We start from the raw sequence: 20,067 nt of genomic DNA on the forward strand, positions 1-20,067 counted from the left end.
GTTCAGGAGAAAAAACATGTCATGGAAAAGGTGACTTATACAGTACTCCATTATCCACAATCCTCACTCTCTAGTCTCAGGATTTTTCTCACCTTCCTTGTCAGATAAGTTAGCATCATATTCACAAAGACATTATGACTCTCTTTAAATAGATGTACTAGTGTTTGAAGTTGCAAAACTAATAATTTTCAAGCTTTTGCACTCAGGATGAAATGTCCATTTTAATACGAATCAAAAGACTGACTGTATGTACACGCCAAGGTAAGATTTCAGTTCTCGTTTATCAGAAACATCAATCCAAAAGAAATCTAAAATTGAAAACACACTTCTACTTCTATGTGCATTTGAAGTATGTACAGTAAAAACACCAACACAGCCTCCATGTGTCAACTAGAGAAAAAATGCAAGCAAGGATGTATTTTAATGTACCTGGTAAGCAATCCTTAAATTGAAGCCCAAAATAAAGCTATAAAGTGGCTGCAAAAACCAGCTGATTGCATCATGTCAAGTACTCAAAGAAAAACTTTTAATTCTCAGTATGCTAGAGAATCAGCTTTTTCCTCCCTCAAGCCCAGTCAAATCGTATGATCCAGAATGTTCTGAAGAACATTTAACATCTACTTATGATGAAAAAAACAAAAAGGAAAGAAAACCAGCTCCATCTTTTTGTGCTACATGAAGGCACACTCCTTACGAGATTGTGTAGAAAACATAACGGATGAAAATCATTACTGATAATCCAAAATATTTTTTTTTAAAGGGGAAACTAGACTACTGTAAATGGCACACATAATACCCATAGATGATGAAACAATCTAGTGAGGATTTTCAGCTGTATGATGTAAGGGACAGGAGAATCAGGTTTCCCAATTAATAAGCTAGAAAGAAACTGGTTCTGAACAGGTCACCATTTGGAACTTTGGGTATGTCTTCAAAGTCTTTCAGGAAAAAAGTTGCAAGAACACTCAAGTATTTCAATGGTGCTCTCTTCAGCGACCCTACCTAATATGTCTATTAAGTACAAGCATGCAAACATAGGTCAATCCACAGGCACATAGGATCCGTGTTAAAAAGAGTAAGATAGCTGTGATGAGTGGCACCAAAAATCTTGATGACCAACACTCAAAAATGTTGCTTTCTGAATTACTAAATCAATCCTGAAGCAAGTTCCTGCTAGTCTTCGTCACACTGCTAAACACTAAAGTTGGCATGTTTTTCCCCCATTATTTTAGCTGAGCTCAAAGAATTTTTACAATATTTAGTAAGAAAAAAAATTAAAGTATTTCCCCTTTTTAAATTTACACAGACGTTTAATTAGCTTTATTTACAGAGCGTTTTTTTTTTTTTTTCAGTCTCCAATAGTGCCTAGATAGCATCATCAGGCAAGAGTGCCAGTTTTAAAAGAGAATCTATATAGAATCCTAAAAATAACAGATGGTGATGCTCCTCCAGAAGGGGCAAGCTGGACTACTGAAGCAGCTCTCTCTACATGGCTCAGTTACTCAGGAGTAATTCTGTTGCAGTCTCTACATCCCATGATTTTGAAGACAAGGCCACTATTACTGCATTCTGCAATGAGAAAAAAAAAAAGCAATGATATTTTCAGTGTGTGAACCTGCAGCTGCAGTGGACCGAAGAGCTCAGATTAATCATAACACATTAGTTTAGCATTTGTTAAATCCCAACTAATAGTTTATAGAAAAAGTGTTTTAAAAAAGGCAGGGGTAGCAAGATTTACTAATAAGGCAGTAGTTTAAAACTTCGATTCTTAAAAAAATAATTAGCAAAACAGAATCTACAAAAAGTCATGGAAGGATTGAGTCTACTTTAATTTAATAATGATTCCCTGTGTTCATATACATACACTTGTCCTGCCCCTACTGAAAAAAATTTTAAGTTACATATACTTACCCTATCAAAGCCCATAGCACAAAGGTTTTCTATTTTTTTGGTGTATTCTGGACTAGAAACTGGTGCTCCAGCATACACATGTGCCCAAAGCCGAGCTGTCTGTTTAAACATTTCTGGATTTTGTTTGTACTACACAAAAGAGAAAGGGGGGGAGAAAGGGAAAGTTAAATCAACTCAGCAATCCAACCGAAAAACAAACGGATACGGCCGATTCCAATCCATTCTTTCTACCATCATCTTCAGCAGTGCTCACACTGATCATGCTGCTGGTTTTTAAATGAAATTTGGAGGTGAGGATTACAGAGTAAACCTATGCAAGCACTTGATTTAATGTGGCTGCCTTTAGGTTAAATTACACACTTTTATTTTATGTGTAGAATCAGGTACTGCTCTCAATTGCAGTGATCACAATTAAGCAGCTGTTTTTTGCACAGCTACTGAAAAATGATATTCAGTGTGGCAGAGCACAAATTATCTCTGTATTAACATCATGTACATACCACACACTAATGCATTTCTCTGATCACGTTAAAAATATGCCTGGTTTTATACTCTACAGTTTTTCAGGCAGGGCTGACATTTTACTACCAGGCTTCTCCCTGAGAACAAGGATATTGGTAGCATGTGACAAAAGAAGGGATGGAAAATGGGTATGAGCAAAAAGCTAGGAAGTTAGGAACTTTTTTCATGCAAGCTATAACTTATCAGGAAAAAAACTGTGCAGGGTATGGGAATATTATTTTGCACTACCAAGTTTCCTAATAAACAACAAAATAGACCTGAGAGAGTTTTCAGCCTGCACCGAGAACTCAAAAGCCAAGGAAGACAAATTATATTCAGCAAACCAAGATGAGTTTCCTATTTTAACAACTTTTGTGTGTAATGTTTTCTGGAAAAAAAAAAAAAAAAAAAAAGCAAGCACAACTAAAAACAAAAAAAACCCACCCCAGAATAAAACATCAACAAAACCCTCAACTCTCTCCCTTAATTATTACACTTCTAAAAACGAGGTACTCCTATTTTAAGATACATATTTTAGCATCAAATAGTAAGACAAGATATTAGAAAAAATATTATTCAAATACTGAATACCCAGGTAAGTTGCGGCTCCTCCCTCCCTGGAATTGTTCAAGGCCAGGTTGGATGGGGCTTGGAGCAACCTGGTCTCGTGGGAGGTGTCCCTGCCCATGGCAGGAGGGGTGGAATAAGGTGATATTTCAGGGTGCTTCCAACACAAACCATTCTAGGATTTTGTGATTTAGATGTATCTTAGGAACAAAACCATGGCTGATTATCATTCTAAGCATTTTATTCATACATAAAGCCAACAATTAAATCTATAAATCACTGTAAAATCCCATACAATATTTTTTACTGCTGCACATTTCATTTTACCTCTCCTCCAGCAACAGGCATCAACTACACTGCTTGTGTGCTTTGGACCTCTCCCACTAATTCTGCTCCACATGAGGTGGGTCATTTATTATCTGATTATTAATGGCATTAAAACAAACATAGAAGACAATCTACCAATCTACTCACTATGTTATAAATACACTGGTCTGTAATAAACTTCTTTGTCTGTAATGACGGAAGGAAGGATTAAGTCAAGCATCAGTAGCATCCTGAAGAATTATATTCTTCTGCTCTTAAAATTTCCCCCATTTTTTTTTTAATATTTTTGAGAACACTATGAAAACTAGAAAGCTACCAGCTGAAATGCAAAGGATTCGTCATAACTGCATAGCTGCATTCAGAACATTAAAGTAGCTTTCAGTGTTCTATAAATAAAATTCCTTTACTTAGGTATCCATAAATAATCTACCTTCTCAGTGAATTCAGAAAAGCCTAAAGGCATCTTTTGCTGATGTCTCTATATCAGGAACCTGAGGCAGTTAATGTTGCTGTACTAAAAAACAAACAAAACGAAAAAAAAACCAAAAAACCAGCAACTAGCTGAAGTAGTTTTGACACCAGACAGCTGGTAGCTGAAAACACTGCCATGAGTCAAACAGGACTTCTCCCTGGGATTCTGCTCAAGAGCTCGTAGGACAGTCATTTACCTGGACAGTTGTGTAGTCTCACAGTTTAGTAAAATAACATGAGAAATATGAGTGTAGAGAATAATTGCAGGTGAATTTTTGCTATAGAACAAAAAAAAAACAACCAAACAAACAAAAAACCCCCAAACAAACAAAAAGAGATTCCATCACCAAATAAACACCACATTCCTTCATGAGTTTTATTATCACATCTCTCAAAGATGTTATAATCACTTTCTTTTTACAGACACATGCTTGCAACCCAAGGACAAACTCCAGAGTCTTTGCACAGGTATTTGCATGGAACAGGAGGAACTGAATCCTCCCTGCAACAGCCGTGCCATAGTCCCATCAGACATATGCCCAAAAAAGACCTGAGAGCAGCCTGAAGAATTGCTCTTCACAATCTAGGAAGTTTCATTAAGTTTTTTTTTTTGCCTGGAAAAAACTCTCTTTCCAGCTCAAGTACTTCTATGAGACTGTTACAATTCCCACGCAAAATTCTACCAAGAGGGTCAAGATGGGAAACACTACTCTTGCCCATTGTAGGAGAGGTAATGGTGGTTTTGTTTAATAAAGAGAGTGTGACAGCAAGGGCATGCACCTGACAAGAAAAACCAGGGACTTCCCTGATGGCCTTGCTGGCCTCTGCAATAGTTCTCCCTGCATAGAGCAATTCAGTCTGACAGAAACCTTTGGGGACAATTAATCAGAGCAGCCTTAGAGTGTAGCAGAACCCCAGGAGCAAGCCTGCTGGACTTACTGAGTATGGCAGTAGCAAACATCTCTCCCCCACCCAGCAGTGCAGTGGGCTACCTCTGATCTCCACGCTTCCCTTCAAATCCTGACAGGTTACAAACACTGCTAAGCAATCACCCTACAAGGATTTTTAGAGGGAGGAAGTAAACACTTTGTCACCCTATCCTGGAGGGTACTCACTTCCAGGAGATAGGAGATTGATGCTGGAAGTATCTTCTTGCTTTGCTATTTTGTTACTGAAATAAACCCTTCCTACCAGTCACTGGGAAAGCCAGGCTCTTCCTGTCTCTCCTCAGGGCAAAAAGGAAACCAACAAGCCCAGACTTGGGACTTTGTTGAAAACTGTCAGACTATTTAAAGTTCAGGAATGACCGTTCCTATCTTTCATTGAGACCTGAAATAGAACCATGTCAGCACTGGTCTGGCATAAGATCCAACTGACATTTTATTGCTCCTGCTTTTTAAAAGCTATTGCTCCTGTTGGAAGTACAAACCCTGCTCATTACAAAATTCTACTGATACCAATTTAAAAAGTGACTAAAATAATTATCCCAAGTACTTGCAAAAGTAAAATACATAGGATGTTTCATTCAGATAAATTGTTTCTCAGCGTTAAATGCAAAAGGAATTAATCTGAAATCATGATTCATAAAATTTTGATATTTTGAACAAATACAATGCTCAACAACATCCGTTCTTATCTGGAAAAGGAGCTACATATCAAGCCAGATCCAGTGAGCATCAAATTAAACCCAACCCAACACTGCCATTCTCCTAATGTTTCTAGTATATTTTAAAAATCAAGTTATACTGGAACTCATTTTACTACACTGTTATCTCCTGACATACCGACAAGCTAAATAAGAAACTAAAATTTAAAAAAAAAAAAAAAAAAAAAAAAATACTCCTGACAGTAAAATAATTGCTACCTACTCTGGAATCCAAAAAGTAAAAAAAAAAACACAAAACACCATAGTAACTCACACTTGATGTAAGGCAATTTTCCAATATATTTTCAAAAAATCTCCCAACATTTGTGACTTAGCCAAGATTACAGAAATACTACACATTCACAGCCAACTGAGTGTCTTACCTGGTTTGCCACTACTGCATCTTGTGGATCATCTGGTTCTGCAGCTGCCAACAATGCTTGCAGTGATAACAACACTGTCCTTAGAGTCATTGCTGCTGCCCTAAAATTAACATTTTGAAAATTACTTTATCAAATTCCATGACTGTACTCACCTTTACTACTGTACTAGTATCACAGAAGATACAAGAGTACAAATACAGACTAAGTCAAAAAGTGTGATTTTAAACTGCTTTTAGATATTAGAATACCGTTCAACATAATTCTTTAAATAGGGTTTTACATGTGAACTTTCTTAACAGTGCTTTCTTAAGGTTATGGAAAATACAGTCCTTCACCTATACATTTGACCATGCCCACTTAACAGAATTCATGTAATCTGAAAAAAAAAAAATTAGAAACAGGCAAATTTGAAGTTTGATTCATCCTTTCTTTCATCCTTTTCTTCTTCATGCTTTCCTACAGCACCTTGCATAAGGTCTTGGTACTGAACTGGTAGCCAATATGTGCTCCCTCTGCTGGCACTCTTCATACCAAAATAGCACAGACATATGACCTATATTTTAAAAACTTGTAACAGACACGGATTTTTTTACATTAGCTATCTTTTCCATTGCATCAGTTTTAATATGATATTTTTCAGTAAAATTTAACAATTCACATAATTACTACTGCAACTCAAAAAAGGTTTGGCAGTTACAGAATGCACAATTGGAAACAATCTCAGCTTCCTCCCATTCCAATCGGACACCTCTGTTGGAAAAAGGAAAGCATTCTCTCATCATGGTGATGTAAAGTCACTCCTTTGCCCCTGTGAAAGAACCTTGTCAAAGGTAGCATACTGCTAGAGTCATAAATTTCTAAGTACATTCTCATAATTTATCTTGTTCTCAAAGTAAATTTGGAGTAAGAAACTTCAGCAATTTAGTAAGGGAAAACATCAAGTATGTTCATAAAAGTCAAACAGAAAAGTGAAAGTATGAAATTGTTACACATATACAGTTGGAAAATATATAGTTAAATTTGATTTTGATCATGTATACCATCTCTGATCTACCATTTCAGCTGTCACACACTGGAAACCAAATAAAGACTCCAAAGAATGTGTGAAGGGTCACTATTTCACCTGATTTAAAGAGGTAAGTAGACTCCTAAATGTTGTAACAAAGGCACAAGCAGATGTCCAGGCTAAAACATGTAGCTGCTTATTCTACTTAAGTATTACTAAAAAGGTCAGTGAGGAAAATGTCACATGGTTATGGCACATGACATGCCAGAGGAAAGTTATGAAACACAGACATCCAAACACAGAAAACTGCTCAATTTTCAAATCAACAGAAAATAGTTTCTTCTTTTCAGAAGACCACAAGTAAATGCAGAGTCTGCTGGAGTGGGTGGGGGAGAGTTTGACATGATGGTCTAGATACAAAGGCAACAAGCTTGCAAGTTATTACCAGTCTCAGATTTCAAAAATTACTGCATTTTCCAGTACCAAGGCACTGAACTGAGGGACAGTAGCAGAGACATCTGAATATTGTATTCCTAGACGCTTACAACTTTCCTGCTAGGTCACTAACCATTCAAATATGGCATTCTTCTCTAATTGTTTCTAATTCTGGAAGATTTTTCCTAGAAACTTTTTTCTTTTTTTTAGCTTGCTAATCATCACTGAGCTTTCACAGTGCAGTGTTCTCTACATCAAAAAGCTAGTGAGAAACATCCCAAGTGACAGAGATTTTAATTAGCACATATTGTCTCATTCCAACTGCTTCATCAGCTTGAAGTCCCTCAAGCTGAACTTAAAAAAAAACCACTCATGCTTTTAGGTCTGAATTCTAACAAATCACAAAGCCTTCACAATACATTTCTTTTCCAAACCTATTCCTCAGTAACAAAATAATCATCCTTTTTTTTAAAAAAAATTCAGATTCTCTAACAGTTAAATTTATGTATGTTAAGTTCCAAGCTGAATGCTTCTTCCAAGTCAAACAACATTTATTTAAATTACAAAGCAAGCTAGAAATTAACTAGTAAAATTATATTTAATCAGATAAAGAACTCTTATTAGTTACTCAAACACACCCTCAGCTGCATGAAGAGAGCCTGGCTAACACAGTACACTCATGAGTACAAAGATACCTGTTTTTCCACACCTCAATCTCACACACAAACACCTCAGTGAAAAACATAAATATTTTTGCTTTACATGTACCTATGCTATTTTTCTCTTACAATTTCCTTTTATTTGTAATCTCTATTGGTTTACACTCTGTCTTGAAACTAATCTATTTTATTTAAACATTGATGATTCTGAGTGATTTTGATTAAATGAATTCATGGCACTGTAATGAATGTATTCATTACATTCAAATGAATGTAATGTGTCTACTCTTCCATCATTCAGGTGTCAAAGAATGCAAGGTCTTTCAGGCCTTGCTATGCTCAAATAGATTTAGCATTTTTATTTTTGTGCAGAGAACCTCAGAAAACCACCAGACCTACCACACATGCTAAAAAACCCCAAACACTTTTGTCCCAGTTAAGTAATTTCTATGCTACTTGGTTTATTTTTAAAGGTAGACATGAAATATCTATCAACTGTAACTGATACTGTAGTTATATTCACCAAATAAAAGTTGTTCTGCACTTTCCTTTACAGAAACCTTTCTACTGGAGGGAATCTGAAAATACTGCCATTATTTAAAGGAGTTGTGGCCACGTTTACACAGCACCTTCTAGGAGTGAAAAATACACCTTGGGGACCTGGTGTCATTAACAAGAACCAAAGGTGCTATGGACATGCAGAATTCAAGTTCTGTGCTGGCTCCAGCTGTCTCTGACTGCCAGGCCCTTCCAGTCCCTGCTCCTCTGAAATGTCTGAAGATTTTTATATAAGGAATACTGGGACTTATTGTCCTGTTCTGACATTCCTGTTTCAAAAGGTCCATTTGGATACACAAATGCAAAAATCATTTATAGACAGGACTATTTCAGCTATGTATGTAAAAAGGCTTTAAAATTTAGGTTAGAATTTATTTTCAAGCCTCATGTCTCAAAATGCCTATCACACCTCATGGGTAAGACAGTTTCCACTGGACACAAACATTTAAATAAGTAACAGAAAATCCTAACAGAAAACCAGCTACAGCATCAGCTGTTGTTTGTATTTATGAGTTTGTGATTAACGGTAAAGAAAATCTGACACGTTTCATATAAACATTGTATACTCATGTAACATCTTCTATCTTTAGGACACCAATTATCTCTCCTGATCAAAGAAAGTAAAAAAGCCTAGTTATCCTCTATGTAACTTAGCCTCAATTTTCCAGACATAAATTAAGATTCCCAGAAGAACTGGAGGCATAGCTAAAAATAGATTCTTATTTCCCACGCACCTTAAAAAGCTCCTCTTCCTTTCCAGTACCTTCTTCTGGGAGAATAAACTGAATGGAGATGACTGCCCAGAACTATATTTACAGACATTAGGTAAAGCAGGACCCAATCCTCATCAGCAAAGAGCAGAAATAATTCCCATCATCAGTTCTGGAGGAAAATCTATGCTGATAGTGGCACAAACACTAGAAAACCAACATACACCCCACGTGACATCCCCACAAGATAGAGATTAATGTGCTGCAAAAAAAGAATTGTATTTCCATTACAATGAACTTCTAGTGGAAAGATAAATGGTCTTCTGCACTTTCCAGTGCTCTTTAAGGGTTCATTTTTCCAAAATAGAGCCCTGAAATAAAATAAGTATTTCCAACTCTTCTTATACATGAAGTTTATTTCTAGGTGTGGACTTACACGCAACATTTCATGGCATTCAAGCAATTCCCTTTGGTAGCTCAAGTTGGCTTAAATGCTTGAGGTTTAGGTTTTTTCTTCCCTCCTTGCCAAGGGCAAGGTTTTGATTTACTCCTGACAGACTTCTGCCTAATCTGTTCTTATCTGGAGCCTCACAAGTTTCTCAGAAAATCTACTTTACACTATATTCTGCATATTCAAATGCCTTTCCAACCTATTTGCTTAGACTATCGTTCTTGTTATTTTACTCTGTATTCTTCCTATGATTTCTTGGCATACAACACTCAAACTGAGTACACTACTCCAAGTAAAGCCTGAACAGTCTTAAAGAAAAAGCAGGCAGTTTGGATCATGAGTTTTGCTAGTAAAACTTCCAACATCCTATTTGCCTCACACATGACATTACTGGCTTCTGTGTTCTTCTAAAACTTACAATAACACCTGATTACCACTCCCATCTCAAAGAGCTGCTTGGCCACTATGAAAGCTTGGGAGTTTGACATCCACAAAATGGGAGAAAAGGCCAGTAACAGGAGTGAGCTGCAGAGAGCTCACTACAGGGAAACACTGTCCCTCTGAGAGCTTCAAACTAAAAGCTTTCTTTCTGTGTCTCCTAAGCAAAAAACAGGCTGTCCATAGGCATTGCATTTGTTAAGAAGCAAAACCTGAAGTGAATCAGAAGAAAGCTGATTTTATATATATAAATTATTTTTTTTCTTAAGGTGATATCTGGGGGCATTTCCATTTTAAAAATCAACATTTAAAAGGCCAGCAAGCCAGCTGTGCCCAGCATGCCTGAGGTAAGGAATCTCTTACCTTTCCATGAGCTGAAAGAGTCCTAACAGGATTATGAAACAGTGCCATTTTCCTTTTTCTTCTTCATTTTTAAAGGCTAAGTATTTTTCCACTTAGGAAGCTTTTACTTATGTTCTGTGTATTTGTCTCTGGAAACACTCTCTCTAGTTACACTGAAAGGTAGCCCAGCAGAACAACAGAACAGCTGCAGCCAGCAGACTGCTACTTCTCTCTCTCTCTCTCTCTCTCTCTCTATCAAATAAACATTGGTCCACTAAAAAAAAAATCTGCAATATTTATTCTATTTGTGAAATAACTAAGCTTGTTAATTGAAGAGAGAAGCTCTGGGAATTTGAACCAAGAGCTTACAGAATTTGGAAGGAGGGAGACAATGAACAAGGCCTTTGAGTGGAAGCCTGTTGTACAGTCACTATTTAGAGGAGAAATACAAGACTGGGCACCCAGTAATGGAAAAAAAAAAATAGAATAACAGAATACATTTGACATAGCACAAGGGGGAAAGACAGTCTGCTTGCTGAAGAGTTCCCTCAAAAAAATGTTAATATTCTCTGCATTTTTCTGAAAGCTTTATAGGCTCAGTGGGAGGCTCGTCAAACACCCTGAGCAAACCCAGCATTCTAGATATCCAAGACAATGATTACTAAGAGCTGGCTGTTGCTTATGTATTTATTACAATTGTATTGTCTTGTATAATAAGGAGTATTATCTTATATAATAAGGATTTCTGCATCTCAACTAAAACAGAGTGAATCCTCTAGTACATCCATTATGAAAAAATTATTATTCATTTTTATTTTCAGTGTCAAAACCACAACAGCCAAGAGGTTTTGTAGACCTGTGCACAGTTATAACACATTCACTCAATAATCACTGCTCAAGGGATTTATGCAGAACAGCTTCCAAGTAATTTAGTTGTCAGGTTTCAATGAATAGTAGATAAATTTAAGAATAAAATTTTGAGACAGAGGACTAGCCTGGAAGATAAATATAGGCTACAGTAGGCAAAACCACATTATAAATATCAGATCAGATCAGTATAAAAACTCTTCCTTCTACAAAAATCACACCCCCATGTTAATTCTCCCAGCAAAGAGTAGCTGTTTTGCAAACAAACTGGCCTGACAGGTATTTACAAATCTAAACATGATGAAAATCCACAGCTGCAAAGCATTTCAGTATCAAGCATAAACTGTGGAGAAAGAATTAAAGTAATTTTAAAAAACATTTAAAGACATTACTTTGCAAAATGATAAAACCTCCTGCCAGTATGTAGAAGAATATCTCAACTATGCTCATTAGAATAGAAAATCATTATAATGGGATGGGTGAGTGGAGACTTTAAACTACACAAACACATTCAAATCTTTTTATTTGCATAAAACTCATTTACATGTGGTGAATATCAGTTTATTAACTCTTTAAAAACCCCTACTAAGTCCCACAGGCCCAAATTCAGCCCTTCAGCTCCTACTAAGCTCACTGAAAAACCACACAGGGATTGGAATTTGAGTTACAATTAAACACAGCAACAAGAGCAGCATTATTCAGTTAAGAGCATTACATGCCAATGAAGTGGCACTTCAGAAACAGCTTGTTACTAAAAGATTTGACAAGAGAGACTGCGGAACTAAATACATTTTCTAAAAGACAGCTATTAGAATATTTCCAAATTACATTTGTCTCACTTACCTCTGAATACCTAGTAAAATCCATTAAACATTAAATTATAGAGGTTGGTGGGGTGTTGCTTGCTTTCTAATGAAGCTATAATTTTATTCAAATCATTGTTCAACCTAAACATGCAGAAGACTTAAACATGGTGATGTGGGCATTACTCAATTTAAATAGCTAAAACAGCATACACTGAAGAACGAAAAGCAACTAATTTAGACAGTACCTAACCATTCATTTGGCTTAAGAAGTTTTAAGAAGCTACTCAGAAAAAATATCTTTATCTACCCAAATACTGAAATTTTTCAAATGAGAAAGCACAGAGGTAAGCCACAACAGTTTCCTCTTCTCCAAAGGACAAGATGCTTTGATAAGCACTTCAACAAGGCTCAGGCAATTTTCATTTACCATTTCATGATTTAAAAAACCCAACTTGTAGCATCACTAGAAAATGAAGGGATCATTACATTAAGAATCATTTGTAATGGGTTTATCGTATATAGGAAGCCTTCCCACCTCCACACCTGCCAAGTTCTGGGACATTTTTTCCTTAGTGATTCCAAACAAGTGTTTCAAAGGAGGAGTTTAACAGTATAAAGGTGGCATAACACTGGTGCTCCTTGTGTGAGCCCAATTAAATACACAGAAGGTAAATTTTTGTTCCAATATTTCTGTTTTGTGTAAATCTTGGTGAAGGAAGGTACTAATTTGTTGGCTTGGGGTTTTTGTTGTCAGGCAGTACTAAACACACAGATTAGATCTGTGCAGGATCTAATTTTCCAAGATTACATGAACACAAGCCAAATCACCTCTCCTGTTCTTCCTTTTCACATCTCTATGGTTTTGACTAAAAAAAAAAGAAATAATTAAGTTGAAGCTTATTACTTCTTATGGTCACAATGTTTGGCAGTGCTGAAAGACCATAAGACCACCTGTTCTGGGGCTGAAAAACTTTGGATAAATTATTCCAAGGAGAGTAATAATTACACTGGGATAAAGTTCCACATTAAGTACCTTTGCTTCTAGAAATAATTTTTCCCTTCCCAAATCATCGTTACTTTAGCCTTGTCCTGAGTAAAATTAGCCTAGCTGGGAAAGCAGTTTTATGTGCCCTAGTAAAGTGATCCCTGTTGAAAACACCCTCTGAAATCTGTTTTGCCAAAAAACCTAGACAACCCAAAACCAACCCACAAAAAAACCCCAAACAAAACCCAATGCACGAACCAGCCGCTCTCACGGGTATTTCACAATTTGGAGTGTGGTCTCCCAGGAATCTGAACTCCTCCTCACATTGTTAGTCATTAAGCTTCAGTATAATTGTAAGATGTTATGAGTAACTAGGTGCAGGTACAAAATTTAATTGACTTCACTAATAGAAAATGTATAGCATGTACCATACACATGTATGTTGCAAGATTTCACTACCTGAGAAAAAAACAAGTGCTCTGAGACTGTTAGAAAAAATACGCAATTTCAAAAAAGGAAAAGACAACAGATTATTAGGATTCCATTTTAGTAATCTACACTGCTTTGTGCTACATAATTTCCATAATCTTCTCATCCTGCAAAAGATTAACAAAGTGGAACAGACATAAAGGAAAAGAAAGATTAATTCCACCTATGTTAGATATCACGTCTACCATACAATTGATGCGTATGATCTTCAACCCACAGGAAATGTGGGGGAAAAAAAGAAAACTTTAGCTATTAAGAATCTGTTCCACAGGTTTTGGCTATTAAAACTTTTTCAGTAACACTAAGTAATCGAAAGTCAGCAACTGAATAGCAACCAAAAGGCAAAAGGTTTATAGAGGTGCAAATTATAAATATCATCTACTTATTCTGTCAGTTATCACAGTCAGTCTCTTCTCCCTTTCCTCTTGCTGACCTGTTAACTTTTATACTCCCAGGATCACCTCACACAATTGTTTTAGCTCTATCAGAAGTAACTTTTATTGGAAGTAAAAGTCAAGAATCGGAACAAAGGTAAATACCTCGTTGTTTTCTGCTTACACTTCAGGTGGCAGAAAGAACAAAATTCAGGAGGCAATAGGTAGCATTTGCTAATGGAAAAGAACTAAATAAATTTAAAAAACAAAAAACAAAAAACCATCAACAGCCATGAAACATTCACATTAACCCTACTGAAGAATTTTTTGGAAAAGCACTCTCTGTATAACATTTTGATACTTTCCAAAACTGCCACCTGATCATTTCATTTGCATCTTTTCAACTCAAAATACTATACTAAAACATTGTAAGCTTTAAGGACATCTCAAACTACAAGTGCAAAGAGAAAACAACATGAGCTGTTGCCTCCTATCCAACATACTGGTATGTTTGATTCTGTGCATTTAAATCAATGCAGAAACTTACCACTGATCTTTCAGAATATCCAAACAAATGGCCCCAGTGACTGAGCTAATATTAGGATGCCATATTTTGGTAATAAACCGCACCTAGAAGACAAGACAATTTTAAAAACCCAAAACAGTTATTAAATGCAGTATATTAAAGTAAGCATTTTAAATCCACAATTTCTAATCATATTACAAAGAAACACTAATTTAGGAAATATCAAGCTAGAAAAACAGAGCTAGAATGAGATACCACTCATTTCAGGGGGCTTCCAACTGACAAGGCCATTTATTAGACAGAGCCACATTACTCAAAAGCAGACTACTGCTCAGCTCAGGACACCAAATTCATCCCCAACTTTTTCCACTATTATATATGCACATCCCTGCACCATACAAAGACTTTTAGAAATGTCCTCCAGCAGTACCAGTGTTTCAACATAAGCAGATGATCAAAATCCAGACTTAAAATTTACAACATTGTAAATACCAGAAAGTCTACTTTTAATAAAGTTAAATAGTCCCTCAATGCTTAACGTAGTCACTGGATCTCACTGTTAAGCTAAACTGTAAGTAGCTATAGAATTATAAAAATTTTCTTGGTGGATACTATTACTTCTTTAACTATTCAGTCTCATTACCCATAGGCAGAAAGCTTTTCAATAAAGAAAAAATTAGATCACTGTTATTTTTCTTTGCTGTTGAAAGGATCAAGTCCTGGCATTTGTTCATTGATCACATTCATATTTTTCCAATAAATTAAAGTGTATTCATGGTCACAAAGCATGAATAAAACTAAGTTTGTTTTCGTGCTTTTTTAAGACACAGAGAGTTAAAAGGACTTTCTTTCAAAGGACTCAAAACCCAAAGTTGGCCTCTGAAAGGAATAAATAAATGACTTCAAAAACTTCTTCCTCATTTTCTTCAACCCCCTTATTTGAGGTTGCACTTTAACTGCCTTCTAGTGACTTTGACCTATCTCTTTGTTTTTCATCTCTACCTCTTCAGCAAAATCTCCTGACAAACATTTTACATGTAGCATAGATCTTTCAACTTCTGCCCCAATCTGCAAGCAAATGAGTGCAAAAGACATGTTATTTGTCAAGCACTACAGCTAAAGACAGTGCTTATAAGGCTTTAATAAAATCAGTGCAATCATGGTGTATAAATACGCAAGACCATAACAGTTTTGCTTTCCAGGACAGAAAATAAGAGATCGTGTCAGCTGTGCCACTTATTAACAAACTCAACTGCCTACACCTCTTGGAAAATGTAAAAAGCCATGTAAATACCAGGTAATTTTTCACAGTGAATGAAGGCTAACAATGGCTGTCAAAGCACATCCTGAATAAGATAAAGAAATCTTTCAGATGAAAGGCAGAGCTAGACACAAGCAAAAAGACTACAGGCTCCAGAATAAGCAGTACCATGCTACAGTGCAGCTGTCTAGAGGCTTTGGAAAGGGAAACCACCAAGCCCTAAAGCATCAATTAAACCATGGTCCATAGATTCATCTTTCCATGTCTATGACATGTTTCAGCCCTCCTTATTTTAGCTCCTGCCAGAGCACATGCTGATGAAATAAGTGAAACAAAACAACATTTCATTAAGACCTTGTCTTTCACTCCAGCTTCTACAAAGTTATTCAAAAGATACAAGCCAAGGAGCTGTGAGCTACTGGCACCTCTCCATTTCTCCTCTTCCCAGTTCTTTCCCAACATTACATACCAGGGTGAAAACAATCAGGATCTAAGACCTATTCTTAGTTCAAAGACACCTTTCAGACAAAAAGAAAGCCAATCAAGAAGTGAGTCAGACAACTCAGGAGTCTGCTGATTCATCAGAATCCACTAAAGCAGGACACAGGAATATAGAGTACCAGTTGCACATGGCTGGGAAAAACACTATCCAGACTGATCCAGTTAGGACGGAAGCAGCAAAGTCACAAATTTAAAGTACTAGAAAGATACAGTGAAGTTGAAAGGGCAGTAAGTTGCTAAAAATGTGTAAGTGACATAGCCACAGCTGCTTCTCATCTCTCATCCACATGCACGTTTTATAAAGTCCTTCAATAGAGCTGCAATAAACCCATGATACTTCTGCATTGGTTCTTCAAGTCTCAAACACCTTTACACCTTGTTATTTTATTAGTACCAGAAACTTGGCAGGTTAGACCCAAGACTCTACTAAGCATAGGTTATGAAGCCCAAGAAATTAAAAGAAACAACAATTACCTATTACAGCGTTTCTTTAATGATATTCAATGGGAAGGAACATAGCCATACTGTCTACATCACATAAAACCATCTTAATAATTATATTGCCAAAAAGAAATCTATATAAAGGTCCATAATAAGGCACAAGGTCTCATGGAGAATTTACTGGTTTGTACTTTAAGAAATAATCAGAGTGTACTTTTGATTAGATCCAGCTATGCATCCTACATTATTTCTACCAAAATATGACAGCTCTAATGAGAAGAATGAAAAAAATTGTAAAACAGGTACTACAAAGAGACTGCACATGGAAACAAATAAATAAGAATACTCAAAACCAACTTCGTAGCTAATTTATTTTATCAAAAAAGTGTTTACAGTACCTTAGGAGGATTAAATGGATATGTTTCTGGAATTTTTATTTCTAGCTGATACCGTCCACCTGTGAAAGACAAGAACATATTAGAAATTAAACAAAAAAAACTTCACCCAAGCTTAGTATTTCATTAAATAAAGCTTGTTTCTAAATAGACAATTTTATTTCCACTATGTTGTACACTACTGCCTGAAGTAATTACTTTTATTTCTGTTCTGCAAACACTTTGGCATACTAGTACTGTTAGCAGGATTACAGCATGCAATAAAGGATACTATGAGCTTGGCAGACAGCACCACCTCTTACTGCCCTTTTCTAAATATGTTTTTTCTCTCCCTGTTTTAATATCTTTATCTATGTATATTTGAAATACAGTTTTGTTAACATTCAAGTTTACCATCAATACTTATGTCTTCTGGAGCAATCTGAAACTACCTCTGCCTGCCCACTGAAGATCACCAGCCTATAATTTAATGACAAAAAGAACTGCATATAAAAAAAAACCCCATATATACCAGTTTAGGCATTTAGAGACACTGGAAGCATTTCTCCACACATGCAATTTTTGTCCTCATCCTACTGCTTTTCTTTCATAAAGAAACCTTCTCCCTCCCTCAATATTTTGTTACAATTTATAAATTTCCTTGAATTAAAGTCAAACTACCTACAATCTATTTTGTCTGGGATTTCAAGAGTTATTTACTCTATTTCCAAAGCACTCTATAACAAACCAGCACTCAAGTAGTCTCAACACAGGCAGCAAAATTCACATGCAGGGAAAAAAAAAACAAACCTCAAAAGGAATACCCTGAAGAGTTACAGCCTATGGCACCTCTTTATCTGTGCCAAAATGCATCTCAGCACCTACTAACAGCTCACTTTCAAAATATAATTTAGTCTAATTCACTCCAAAATTATAATGGTTAATGTCTAAGCTGATTGCTTGTCTGTTTACAGGACAGTACACAAATATATTTGAAGACATGTATTGAAACCAGACCTTCAGTAAGTCTGTTTTTCATTTTGTCTAAACTGAAGCATAATTCAGAAGCAATTTTTCCTAAGAAACAAAGTAATTACATGGTTCCCAGATTCCAAAAGTTCCTCAGTTCTTGTATGATGTTACTGACATACCATCTTGTAAGGTATTACAAAACCTGTCCTATGTATTACTATTTCTTCTGTTTACCACTAGAACTTGCCTTTAAAAGACAGACTGTTACAGCCTTCTGCATTACAGGCTGTTCAGTCAGAAATTTTTTCCACCTGGAAAGTACAAGTCCAAAATTTTTTAAAACTGCAGGGACTGGTAATACTATTCATACAGTATTGTTGTGCACTGAAGTTTATAGTTAAAGACTTGAAGACTTAAACTGAAGAAATCTAGATATTAAATTCCTTAATACTACATTGAAAATGCAAGTGACTAACATACTATCTTTTGCATGCCAATATTTGTGACTTTTTTAAAAGAAGTATGCATATGTATGGCTTTTTCCTAGCTATTTAATTCTTGAGATCTAACTATACAGTAACGGCAGAATATTCATTCTGTACTCTTACTGCAGCATATATTAGAGCAAGTTTTAACAGCCTCTCTTGAAGAAATATCCTATCATAAATTTAAAGTAACTGCGGCTCATGCGCAAACATGGCTTGAAATTAATATCATGGTTACACAGTGTTTAAAAAACAAACAAACAAAAGCAATGAAAAAACTCCAGCCTATCTGTTGAAAAGTTCTTGAATCAAGTGAAACCCAGCAGCCATTAATCTAGATATACATGTTTTATCACAGGATGTAAATGTGTTTCAACTGAAATCTTGTCTTGGAATATTCTGATAGTTGATCAATATGAGTTGACACTACTGACAAAAAAAAAAAAAAAGCAAGCTGTAAAATTTGACAACAGATATTCTTCCACTCATTCATACTTCACATGTCCCAGCATCACCTATGAAAGATTTTTTGCATCTGCAATTTGTTTTCAGATACCTTTCTAAGTGTGGCCAACAATAAAACTTACTGTTATTTTGCTTTACTATAGCCCTAGAATTCCCTCTTGTATCACAGAATTGTCTGACTTGAACTACTGCATTAATTAGCTTTTCTTCATAAAACACTTCTTAGAATCATAGAATGGCTCAGGTTGGAGGGGACCTTCAAGATCATCCAGTTCCACTCCCCCGGCATGGGCAGGGACACCTCCCACCAGACCAGGATGCTCAAGGCCCCATCCAGCCTGGCCTTGAACACTTCCAGGGAGGGGGCATCCACAACTCCCCTGGGCAACCTGTGCCAGTGTCTCATCACCCTCACAGGAAAGAATTTCTTCTTAATGCCTAACCTAAATCTCCCCTCTTCAAGTTTTAGAACATTTCCCCTACCCCAGCTTTCTTGCTGTGTCACTGTTCAGACTGTAGATGACAGATCAGTCAGTAATTATGCAGCATGCATTACTGCATTAGTCATGAAATGTAAACTACACACACTAGCAAACCCTTCATAATTATGTAATGGAATAAATGCCTAAAAATATGTTACCAAAATATTAACATTACAAAGTAAATTTATCAAGAGTCAGGAAATCCCAGAAATAGGGCTGCCAGTAACTTTGATTTTGCTCCTTGGTGCATATGCCTACTAGGTAAAAGTAAAAGCATAGGATCAAATTACTTGCCCATGAGATCCCTGCTATAATCAGAACAGATAATAGTTTTATCTCCCTAAAAGGGATATTTACTATATCCTCATATCCTCATTGTTTAATATACTTACTTGTATGTAGGTTTGGATACATGCATTTCACATCATCAAATTCTGCACTGAACACATACTGCTGATTTTCACTAGCTGTATATGCTGAATATGTGAATACACAGTGCTTAGCTTTTGAAATCTTGTCTAGCTGGATTATCCAGTGCCACACAGAACCCAGTTCTGTAGACAGGCTTTCAATTCTTCTTTTACCCTCTCCATGAACTGCTATAAAGTTTTTGACTTCTGTGACACAGAATACAT

At 36.1% G+C, this 20,067-nt stretch overlaps 1 protein-coding gene across 5 annotated transcripts in view; it reads right to left on the bottom strand.

The window, feature by feature from the left end:
• Positions 1–202: 202 nt before the first annotated feature.
• The window catches only part of UBE2K (ubiquitin conjugating enzyme E2 K), a 36,805-nt gene continuing 16,940 nt past the window's right edge, over positions 203–20,067 (bottom strand). For all 5 annotated transcript variants that reach the window (XM_071743705.1, XM_071743710.1, XM_071743709.1 and 2 more), the window contains 5 exons: positions 17,053–17,111; positions 14,473–14,555; positions 5,806–5,905; positions 1,912–2,040; positions 203–1,569 (listed from right to left, as the gene is read on the bottom strand). In XM_071743705.1, coding sequence (XP_071599806.1) covers positions 1,495–1,569; positions 1,912–2,040; positions 5,806–5,905; positions 14,473–14,555; positions 17,053–17,111 — 446 coding nt within the window. In that variant the 3' untranslated portion in view covers positions 203–1,494. The remainder of the gene's footprint in view (positions 1,570–1,911; positions 2,041–5,805; positions 5,906–14,472; positions 14,556–17,052; positions 17,112–20,067) is intronic.

This window comes from Heliangelus exortis, chromosome 4 (assembly GCF_036169615.1).
Source record: "Heliangelus exortis chromosome 4, bHelExo1.hap1, whole genome shotgun sequence".
NCBI classification, from domain to species: domain Eukaryota; kingdom Metazoa; phylum Chordata; class Aves; order Apodiformes; family Trochilidae; genus Heliangelus; species Heliangelus exortis.